This window comes from Argentina anserina, chromosome 2 (genome assembly GCF_933775445.1).
Source record: "Argentina anserina chromosome 2, drPotAnse1.1, whole genome shotgun sequence".
Taxonomy (NCBI): Eukaryota; Viridiplantae; Streptophyta; class Magnoliopsida; order Rosales; family Rosaceae; genus Argentina; species Argentina anserina.
The window spans coordinates 3,718,386-3,730,437 of NC_065873.1; the positions used below are offsets into that span (position 1 = coordinate 3,718,386).

The 12,052-nt window shown below is 38.1% G+C and overlaps 1 protein-coding gene across 1 annotated transcript; it reads right to left on the reverse strand.

Moving 5' to 3' along the window:
• Nucleotides 1-961: 961 nt before the first annotated feature.
• LOC126782594 (protein DETOXIFICATION 21-like) lies at nt 962-9,526 on the reverse strand. The gene is made up of 11 exons (XM_050507870.1): nt 9,509-9,526; nt 9,154-9,431; nt 8,599-8,704; nt 7,386-7,389; nt 5,530-5,961; nt 5,011-5,071; nt 4,821-4,877; nt 1,604-1,841; nt 1,376-1,491; nt 1,193-1,279; nt 962-1,070 (listed from the first exon to the last, which is right to left on the reverse strand). Exons 2-11 carry the CDS (start codon nt 9,409-9,411, stop codon nt 999-1,001), a joined length of 1,431 nt encoding a protein of 476 aa, XP_050363827.1. The 5' UTR covers nt 9,412-9,431; nt 9,509-9,526; the 3' UTR covers nt 962-998.
• Nucleotides 9,527-12,052: the final 2,526 nt, after the last annotated feature.

The following is a 12,052-nucleotide window of genomic DNA, read 5'->3' on the forward strand; positions in this document are numbered from 1 at the left end:
ACAGACGCATACACTAACTTTGAGTGCAGCGCGTGACACATAGCTTGGAGATTGTTCCCTTGGAATTAAGGCCGGAAGATTTAGGTTTTGTGCTTAATTCTAATGGCTTCATTGGCATTGCTCGCATATCCCCAAAGAAATGAGGTCGTCCTCGTGGTAGCACTAACAAAGTTAAGAAGCAATCTAAGGTAGCGAAGGGTGTGAACTTTGATTCTATGGCTTCTAGTTCAAGCTCGGCCAGCCTTGAGGAAGTCACTGAACCAAAGGCAGATGCATCATATGCATGGGTCGATCGGAGGATTCCAACCTATGAAGAAGACAATGATCCTGGACCAGAGTAAATTGTATGCTTATCAAAGCTCCAAATCCCTACATTTGCAAGTTAGGGTGCCACTTAATGCTTGGTTTGAAAGGTACATCTTGGGTCACAGGTTTGATGATCAGTGACAATTCCATCTGTGCGGGTGTAGGTTATTGCTTCTCTGTTTTTTATATGTTTTTTAGTTGGACTTTTAGTTGGTTGTTTTCCTTTCGTAGTTGTAGCAAATAATGGGTTTGTTCTGGCACATTGAATTGGAGTTTGCTCCTGTCTAACCTAGTAATATTGGTCGTTATTGGCTTGATGCTTAATGAAATTATTGTTGAGAGTGAATGAAACGAAAATAATAAAAAGGTAATAGATCATAACAGATCACTTTATTGATTGATAATATAATATATATAGACATTACATACGGAGTTTGATTATTATATAAGAAAATTTATTTAGGCTAAGACACAGATATGGATAACATCGTAATATCCCAGAACAGTTAATCATTTTTCTCAAAAACAAATTGTAGGAACATTTATGGTACTTTTTTTTTATGTATATATGATCTTAGCGGGACATCCATAATTAAAAATCAGTAAAAAAAAGGGGGAATAAATGGACGAGTCAAGGAAATTATGGACGCCGGATCAGAAAGTCTATATGGAGAATAAATGGACGATGCAATTTATGATACGGCATTTGAGTCCCCAATATCCTTAACGGCCCACTTTCTAACGCGATTACGAGCTATTGTTACCTGCACACCCGTGACTAGTTACATACACATTTGAAACAATTTACTTGTTCAAAGTTCATGTTCAATTGGCAATTATAAGAGTAAGTATTCTTTAACAAAGGTAAGTACAAATGAAATTTTACCTGATTATCCCAATCAGTTCTACAGGTGAGAATCAGTAGCACAATGGTTTGCACAAATGTTCCGAACAACATTCCAATCCAAACACCCTACAATTTCGAAGACAATTAGGACATGTATGTTACCGCTAATTGATCATATATATATACAGGAATTAATCTAAATGAGTGAAAATGAATGCTAACTTTGACTTGTAGGTTGACAACATAACCAAGCACAACTCCAACAGGAATACCTACAAGGTAATAGCATGCCATGTTTACATATGCTACAGTATTCTGCCATCCGGCTCCCAGAGCAACTCATGTTGATAAGACCGAAAACGATAAATATATGCTGACACTGGTTCTACTAATTTTTTTCAGTCTGGGAACTGATGGTAATACTAAACAAATATGGTTTGAGAGTTCAACATATGTCAACAATACCAGAGAGCACAGGCTGAACACTGTTCAACAATATGGAGAAGGCCAATAAAGGTGACAAGTCGGCAACTGCTTTGGCAACCTCTTCATTGTTGGTAAAGATGTAGGCAAGACGTTCCCTCAAGAATAGGAAAATGAAGAACAACACAAGGCCGATGGAAAATGATGTGAACACTATAACCACAATTGAGAACGTCGCTCCTTTTGAGCTACCTCCTTGTGAACACTATAAAAACAGTGATATATTGCGTATATAATTTAATAAACTGAATTATAAATAATTATAAAACAGAAACCAATATAATTCTAATAACGAAGAATATGAAAAAGAAATTCAACCAAAATACCGAATGATTGGTGATGGAAGAACTAGTCAAGACGTATGTGATACCACACTGTCCTTAAGACGTTTATGCCTCCTCTACCGGTGCAAGGATGCTTGGCGCTTGTCTCCCAGGATATAACGACTAAACAATTCTAGAAAGTTGCACTACTAACTAGAACCCTTAACGAACTCGAAAGGTACCTCTATCTATCACCAGAGAAGAACTAGGAACTTTGAGAGTGGGAGAGAAATGTGTTTCGAATGGGGTTTTTTTTTACAATGAAAGGATGATGGCTATTTATACTGTGAGGATTTGCAATCAGCAATTAATAAGATGACTGTTATAGAAATCAAAAAATCATAACATATATGAGTTACATATGTTACAAACATTGATTTCAATTATGTTATAATTCTCCATAACACACAATAACTCAATTGTTACAAAAGAAGAATTTGAAAAGTCAAAACCGAATTTTCGGAAATGCAAAAAGAATTTGCGTTCCGACCCTCAATTCGGTGTTGCATTCGTGTCCGCAGGTCGCACAGGTTTCCCTTGCGACCTAGGATTTGCACCCCCCCTGCGCGTGCGCGAGAGGGTATAAGGGGGCTTACACACTTTACAATCCATACACAATGGATTCTATATAAAGTCTTTTCAACACTTCTCTTTTCCAATGTGGGACAAATACATTTCCCTCATTCTAAGTAGCCATCTTTGAGTAACAATTTCTTATTCACCACAAACCAAATTACACAAACAAACATATGATCTTGTAGCCCTCATTATGGAGAACTCAAATCTATGTTCATCTTTGATTAATTATAAGTTTAACTTAATTTAATTAATCAATTAAAATTTGGTTTTAAATGGTTTTTCCAACCATTTTCCAACAATTCCCCACATGAATGAAATTGGCCACTAAAGACTCGATAGAATTTGGTGATAGATTTCTACGGTTAAAACCTGCATAGGATAGGTAGGTTTGACCCTTTGAACCTTCCCTTATAAAATTATGCTTACTTTACTAACTAAATAGTAGACGCGATGTCTTTGAACTATTCGTCATTTGTGTAAATGATAACATACTTTACACAGGAGTCTCCATGGTACACTTCGGTTCTCTTTTTTGTGCCCATTTTAGCCATGGAACACACGTCTGGTTCTGCAAGTAGTTTGATAAGAGCTATGCCCTCATTAACTCCCATAAATGCGGCCCCACTTCTCTCTTGCATAGGTGATCTCTTAATTAAGAGTAACCCGCATTACTCTGCTCGATTTCTCGACGCATAAGAATCATTAAAAGTTTTAGCTTAACCTCATCCTTACGGGTATCACTGTTTTTTATCATAGGAATGGACTTGAGGAACTCCCCGCAGTGATCCGAACTAAGCTCTACAGTTTGGTTTTCCCTTTTGAACCTAGATCTTGGGATCTCCAGTCAGCTAGGTTGGGTATCCACTGTAGTGATTTTTTAATTTCCAATGGGGTTTAGTCCCATTTCCTTTGATGATTTTTCAACTAACTCTATGTTAACCCTTTAGTTAAAGGATCAGCAATATTATCCTTAGACTTTACATAGTCTATAGAGATAACTCCAGTTGAGAGTAGTTGTCTAATGGTATTATGTCTTCGACGAATGTGTCTAGACTTACCATTATACATCTTACTTTGTGCCCTGCTAATTGCAGATTGACTATCACAATATATACCAATCGTAGGCACATGTTTTGTCCATCTAGGAATGTCCTCTATGAACTGGCGTAACTATATTGCTTCCTCCCCACATTTGTCTAGTGCTACAAACTCAGACTCCATTGTGGATCTAGTTATAACTGTTTGTTTTGAGGACTTCCAGGACACGGCTGCACCCCCTAGCGTAAATACATATCCGCTAGTAGACTTTGAGTCTTTCATGTCAGATATCCAGTTCGCATCAGTGAACCCTTCTATAACAGCTGGGTATGATGTGTAGTGCAACCCATAGGTACGAGAATACCTTAGGTATTTGAGTACTCTTCCAATCGCTTGCCAATGTATAGCTCCAGGATTACTCGTGTACCTACTTAGCTTATGAACCGCATAAGCTAGATCTGGTCTTGTACAACTTGTTAAGTACATTAGACTCCCAATTATTCTTGAATACTCTAATTGAGAAACACTTTCACTTTTATTCTTGGACAAATGTAGATTCAAATCTACATGAGTTCTGACAATTCCAGAACCTTCATTGTCAAATTTCCCAAGAATATTGTCCACATAGTGTGTTTGACTCAACACTAGCCCTTTTGATGTTCTCGTAATTTTAATTCCTAAAATGACATCAACAAGTCCCAAGTCTTTCACGTCAAACTTAGAATTCAACATGTCTTTAGTAGACTTGATCATCTTATCGTTGCTCCCAACGATAAGCATATCATCCACATACAGACATAAAATGATATATCAATTTTCAGTGTCTTTGATATATACACACTTATCACCTTCATTTATTCTAAATCCACTGGTGATCATGGCATTATCAAATTTCTCATGCCATTGTTTTGGTGCTTGTTTTAAGCCATATAATGACTTAACCAATCTGCACACCTTCTTACTCTGAGAAGGAGCAGAAAAACCTTCTGGATGTTCCATGTAGATTTCTTCTTCTACCTCTCCATTTAGGAAAGCCGTCTTTACATCCATTTGGTGTACTTCAAGTTTGCGCAACGCCGCAATTGCAAGTACCATCTGTATGGAGGTTATTCTCGTCACAGGAGAATAAGTGTCAAAATAATCCAAACATCAGTACAACAATGATCTATCAGTAACTACTTCAATCTCATGTTGATAAATGTCTGATGAAATATATACAATGAGAACGTACGATATATAAGTACCTTGCTGCAGCCAAGAAGCCAAGGGATATCATCATTTCCCACCCATTGACGTTCAAACTGCAAAAATTTGTAAAAAGGACGCAGATCAAGATGAAATAGTATAGTTCCGTATTGACGGGAAAGGGAATAGAATTTAATGATAAAACAAAAGTTGAGAAGATTACCAAATAGCTAGAGCATCAATAGATACCTCAGCATTTTCCATATGTCCAGTTAGCAGAACTAAGACTGTGTTGTCCCAAAGCTCCAGACTGGTTAAGAACAATTGAAGTTACACTCAGAAAACTCCAGCCGTGCATAATAAGAAGTTGTACGACATTTCTTTCTTTACTCAGCAATTTGTATCGTTAAACTAGTCATGACATAACTACTCGATCTTAATGGTTGCAGATATCATGCCACAGTTTAGCTCAACATATATGTAGCATCAACCCTCAAAATAAACCTGAAGCACAATGAAAAGTAAAAAAAGAAAATATATCTGTAGTACGTATAGATATCTCTGAGACAAATATGTATATGTTTCTTCAAATGCAAGCTTAAGCCTATGTTGCATTCTCAATTGCTTATATGTTTCATCAATAACGAATCCTATCAGTTCAATGACCCAAATGTATCAATTAAATAAGCAATAAACAATCAGACTGAGAACTAAATGGATTAATGGAAGGTATTAAAGTTAAAGTTAAAAGAAGAAAAAATATATTACCAAAGCATAACACCAGAAGACAGAGAAAGCTTGATGACGCCCGAGAGATCTTTGAAAGCTAACGTCGAGAACCCTTGCCATGTTTGTGGGCATCCCCCACATATAACAAATAAAAGTTGACCGATGTTGGGTATCCAAAATGCTAAAATTGTGGACACCATTGCACCAGGAATCCCAAACTGATATTTCACAGTCAAAAGCCATGAAAGAAGGATGTGGATTGCAATGGAAAATGCAGACAAGTAAGCAATGATCATATTTTTGCTCTGTGCTTGCAAGAACATTTGACAGGTAAAAGATAAAACAAAGGCGAAAATCATTGGAATCGTCCAGAGAGAAATATATCCGGCCACTTGTGCAATATTCTCTTCCTGTCCTAAGGCCTCTAAGATTGGAGTTGTGAAGATACAAAGAGGAACAAGGAAGAAAGTACTGACAAACATGTAACGACCCTAAAATTTCGAGCTTAAAAACTAAAAATTTTAAAGTCGTGAAACACCAAAACAATCTCAACGAATCAAAATCATTTTAAATGCACAGCGGATCATCACTGAGTTCTCAATACAACTCAGAAAACCAATTATTACAAATCAAATTTATAATTCAGCATTACATAAAACGGAAATCTAATAATCCTCACAATCTCTCACAAAACCCACCAATAAATCCTCACAAGTTCACACACACAATTCTGAAATGAAAACCACACCACAAGCAGGATAATGAATAACTTCGAGTCTCCGGAGTCGTCTCTCAATCTCCATTAATCAACACCTGCGGAATTATCCCTTATACCATCGAATTGGTGCACCGGAATTGTAAACACAAACCCGGTAAGCTTATAGCTCGTATGAGTAAAATGAAAATATAATTTACATATCAATATATACGAAAAATCCACAAATCAACAAATATAAATGCACTCATGAGTCAATGGACGGCCCATCTGGTTGTCCCAAAAATATGTGAAATGAAAGTGCTCATGAAAAATCGGGCAACCCTTCTGGTTACCCAAATACATTTATAATACGGGTACTAATGAACGCTAGTACACATCTGTTACCCCTCACGTAGTACACCGCCGATATTGGGTAGCCACATGCTACCCAACATCAAAACAATATGAGTACTCATGAGCCGATAACCACCTGTTACCTCACATGCAGTACTCCGGCAGACAGACTAGAGCTCTAACTGTATCGTAACTTTCGCCCGGCCAAAGACTAGGTTCCGACTTGCCAAACACGTACAATAATCACACCTCATATTGCACAAAATCAAGTCCGAAGACAAATCACATTTTAACAATCTCCATGTTAAAATCACGTACAATAATCACACCTCATATTGTACTAATGAAAATCACATGCTCGATATATACATCTCGTCATCAAAATGACATCATTACGATAAAAATCATAACAATATATTATATAGCAAACTATATATATATGTACCTATTTACCATTTATACAATATATATATATATAATCAGTTATATCATATACATGTCATATTTCATAAACACGTCCGAAGACAAAACGTTTAACAAAAACCATGTTAAAACCACGTACAATAATCACACCTCATATTGTACAAATTAAATCACATGCTCAATGTATAATTCTCGTCATCGAAATGACATTCACAATGAATTCATAACAGTATATAATATAGCAAACTATATATATATGTACTTATTTACCATTTATACAATTATATATATATTCCACTATATTATATACGTGTCGTATTTCAATATTTAAAACTCTTACAAAAATCTTGAAATCACCGCAAGGGTAGATTCGTAAATATGTGAGATTTTACTCACCTTCCTTCCTGCGTGCAACTTCCACGACACTGAAAGTAATTTCTTCACTTGTTTCGTCAGTCACCTAATAGCATGATAAATGCTTAGAAAATGTACTTAAAAGACCAGGTGACGATTCCAGTACAACTAAATGTTGTTCATAAAACATTGTTCACAGAACACTGTTCATGATTTACTAATCACAGTTTTTTACTAAAACAATGTCCACATTTACTGTGTTTACTAAAACACTGTTCACATTTACGGTTTTTACCAAAGCACTGTTCACAGTTACTGTTTGTCATGGCACTGTTCGCTGTTTCTGTTTTACCAAAATACTGTTCACATTTACTGTTGCAGAACACTATTCACATTACTATTCATGAGGCGTCACTGTTCACCGACCGCCATCAATCATCACCAACCACCACAACCTAAACAACATTTCCAACAACTTTCTAGTTGACAACAAACTCTAAATCCAAGCCTACACAGTCCAAACGACGAAGAATATAAATTCGGCACTATTCACAGACCCTAGAAATTGAAATTCTTGATTCGGGTACTTACGCTTCGATTTGGCTCGATTCCTTTTGTGGGAATGTTTGCTGGGACTGAGACAAGCAAAACCCCCCAAGAATCTCGAGCTATGGTGGCCGGAGGAGGCGGCGCCGACACAGCAGAAACTTCCGGTAGTTGCTGCACCGTGTTTGGTTGTCGCCGGAGTGCAAGGCGTAGGCGAAAAGATGGAGATCGTCGAGCCCGTCAGTTTGATAGGTGGCACGACACGAGACGACGTCGGATGGTGGAGAAATCGGCCGGAGAAGATTTTTGGGTCGGGTGAACAGTACCCGAGCTCGGGTGAATAGTAACCGAGCTGATTTTGGAAAAAAAAACTGATTTTCTGATTTCTAATCTCCTCTCCTTCCTTTTATACTATTTCCAAAATCGGAAACCAAACTTCTGTTACTAACAACTTCCACATACGATATCCAATTAAAGCGTGTTGCGCGTGTACGAATTCATATTGATGAATTCTACGACTTTCGTGAAGGAAGTTTTTTGAAAAGAGTGACGGATTAAAAGTCGACTCTTGAGTCAAATGAACTTAATCAAATAACACACTTTTGGCTCTTGAAACCAATTTCTACTTCGAACAACGACAAAATAAAAGACGTAAAATGTGAATTTAATCAAATTACCATTCCCTTAATTTCTGATAAATTAAAAGAAATAGTATTGAAAATTTAGAATATTACAGAACAACACTATCCATGATCTTTGAAGATGTACCCCAAGCATGTTATATTGTTTTGCACCAAATGATTGACCACAAAGAGTTTCCAGCGCACTTGCCATTCCCAGCTGCATTTATAATTCAAATTATTAACTGATTACGTATTGTTACCACAAAAAAGTGACTCTGCATCAACAATTTGGGATTGAATGCTATTGACTTTCCATGAATTTGAAGAGAAAAAATCAGAAGAAAAAAACTTGATCAATAGTGTTCTTCAAATCTGTATACATGACTGACGTTTCTTAATTTGCTGAATTCGATAGACATAAAGAAGAAAAGAAATTGATTACTAGAGCTGAACAGAAACTTGGGTAGTAAAGAAACATCTAGTTAAGTAGTAATCAAGTTTCTTTGACATGTTGTAAATCTTGTAATTTGCAAAGACTTAAGAGAGAACAACCAGCAAAAGAACAAGATACCATGCCTAGTTATATATCAGTTATTCCATGAGAGAACGTACTACTAACTTCAACATGTACTATTTGTGACGAGGAGTACAAAAAATGGCACATACCAGGATGCCATTGGCGAACCTGATGAGTACAGTGAAGACGAGTGAATATGCAGCTAACTCAGTAGAGCCAATGTGACCAACGAAAGCTTGACTGACCACATTTGTTCCAAAAGTAGAGAATCTGGTGAATATAGCAGGTCCAGCTACTACCCACATCTTCTTGCTTTCATTCCACACTCTTCTTTGCAAGCTCAAATCTTGCTCACGTTCATCTTCGTCCTTTATCAGCAGCTTCTTGTTTATGTCTTCCTCCCCCATGTTTGTTCTCTAGCTTTTACCTACCAAAACTCAGTAGTATCATGTATCACCAGAAATATTAAAGAAATACAATACGGTTGAAGCAGATTATTCTTACAAATCATGAAGCTCTGATCTGAACCAATGACTTACAGAGAGAGAGAGAGAGAGAGAGAGAGAGAGAGAGAGAGAGAGAGAGAGAGAGAGAGAGAGGAGAGTGAACCGAATGAAGGGTTTTAATTAGTCAGGATATATCTACATATTTATCGGGTGATCAATAATTCAAGATTCAAGACAACATGTCCCGGGAACTAAAGTTAACCGCGTCGTATGCAATTTAATAACAACTGTCCAACCTACTACTAAATAGAAGCAATGATTCTCACAACTCTGAAATTTCAAATGATAAAAATTTAAATTCGAAGCCATGAAAACTCTAAAATAATCTCAAATATATTGAAATCATCTTACAGCAACAGTGTATCGAAACTGAGTTCAAAGTACGACTCAGTCGACTTGAATAATACATCACCAATTTATACACTCAAGTATTAAAACAATTGAAAATGTAATATTCACTCGATCCTCACTAAAAACAGAAGAGGGGAACCCTCAGTAATCCTCCGAGTCTGCTAATCCCCACCTGTAGAATTATCTCATACACCATCGATTTAGTGCACCGGGATTGTAAACACAAACCCGGTAAGCTTTTCAGTCCGTATAAGTAAACCAACATTTAAACATACATCACATACAAATGAAATGTACAATTAACATTTTTAAAACATGTGTACTCATAAGACTCAGGCAGTCCACCTGGTACCCGAATGTATAATTAACATTTTTAAAACATGTGTACTCATGAGACTCGAGCAGCCCACCTGGTTACCCGAATGTACAATTAACATTTTTAAAACATGTGTACTCATGAGACTCGGGCATCCCACCTGGTTACCCCTCATGCGGTACAACGACAGACAGACTAGAGCTCTAACTGATCGTAACCAACACCCGGCCAAGGCTTGGTTCCTGATTTAAATATCATCACTGTCCGAAGACCATAAAACGTTTTAACAAGATTCAATATTAAAACCACGTACAATATAACAATCTACGCATGTTTATGTACTACAATCAAGCGACTCTTGCACAACAATATATAACAAGTCACGCCAATAATCCATTATACCAGAAGGTACATTATCTCCCCTTTCGGTCTCATCCGCCACAATTAATCGAAAACAATAAAATTTCATAATTTAAATAAAAACCGTAACGTTATATAATATAACAAACCATATATATGTATTGTATTTACCATTTTTGTACATATACACAACTCACTATATTATATCGATGTCACAGTTCACTCATTCAAAGAAATCATAAATACAAGTCACTCCCAAGGGTAGACTTGTCATAGTGAGATTTACTTACCTTATTTCATGTGTTCAACTTTTACGACACCAAGAGAGATTCCCTCACTCGTTTCGTCGGTCATCTAGAAGCATAACAACGTGCTTCGGAAACGAACCGCAAAACACAGGTGAATATTAATTACAATTAAAAACTTTGTTTTCACACAAAAAGTGTTCTGAAACACTGTTCCCGCGCTACCCCAGACGGCCGCGCGTGGGGCTCACACACCGTCCGCAGACAGTCGCGCGTGGGGTTCACGCACCGCCCGAGGGAGCTGCACATGACCTCATTTGAAGCCCTCAAATCCACCCATCTTTCCACCTGCATCAACTTACGGCCTAATACATTCTCTCCGCCGCCCCACTTCCTCCCACGCGCCACCCTAGGCGGCGGTACACGCACCACAAACTCCTACACCCAAACTTCATCGAATCACAAAACTTTCATCATAAAAAATGTAGATCACCAGGAGTAGAACACAACCATACCTGCAGCTAGTTTTACACCGGTTGGAGACCGCCGAAATCGCTGCCGCAAGAAACTCATATAGGAGTTGAAGATCAGAGGTGAACCAACTCGATTCGAGATTCACCGCCGGTGGATTCGCGCCTAGAAGGAGGAGGGAGGACCTGCGATGGTCGCCTCGTGCCCCACTCTTGCCGGAGATGTCAAGCTCGATGGAGCTGTCGCTATGCGTCCTCGGGCGCGGCTGAAACGCTACGCGGGGTGGTGTGCCACCACCACAGATCAAAGCGTCTCGGCCGTGCAGTTCCAATGACACCGGCGGTGTCATGCTAAAACGCTACGCGGGGTGGTGTGCCACCACCACAGATCGAAGCGTCTCGGCCGTGCGGTTCCAATGACACCGGCGGTGTCGAACACGGCGGCCGGTAGGCGGAGATCGCCGGAGGAGAAGGACGGAGGTGGTTTTGGAAAAAATGGGGGTCGGGCCGGATCGGGTATCTTCTTTTGGTTTTTCTGATTTTAAGTTTTCAAAAAGTCCTTTTATAACTTTTTAAAATCAAAAATCAAACTTCCGTTGCTAACAACTTTCACATACGACATCCGATTAAGGTGTGTCATATGTCCACAAACTCGTATCGACGAGCTCTACAACTTTTGTTAAGGAAGGTTTCAAAGATGAGTGACGGATTAAAAGTCAACTCTTGAGCCACTGAAAACGTAACGTTTTTCAACCTTAAATTTCCGAAATCACTTTCATTTCGTAAAGACATCGACGAGA

Excerpts from the sequence above, each read along its gene's own strand:
- LOC126782594 (XM_050507870.1), bottom strand. The coding sequence starts at position 9,411 with ATGGGGGAGGAAGACATAAACAAGAAGCTGCTGATAAAGGACGAAGAT. Across the intron at positions 8,705-9,153 it reads GGTTCGCCAATGGCATCCTG|CTGGGAATGGCAAGTGCGCT; the intron begins GTATGTGCCATT and ends TTATAAATGCAG. Across the intron at positions 4,878-5,010 it reads GACATATGGAAAATGCTGAG|TTTGAACGTCAATGGGTGGG; the intron begins GTATCTATTGAT and ends AAATTTTTGCAG.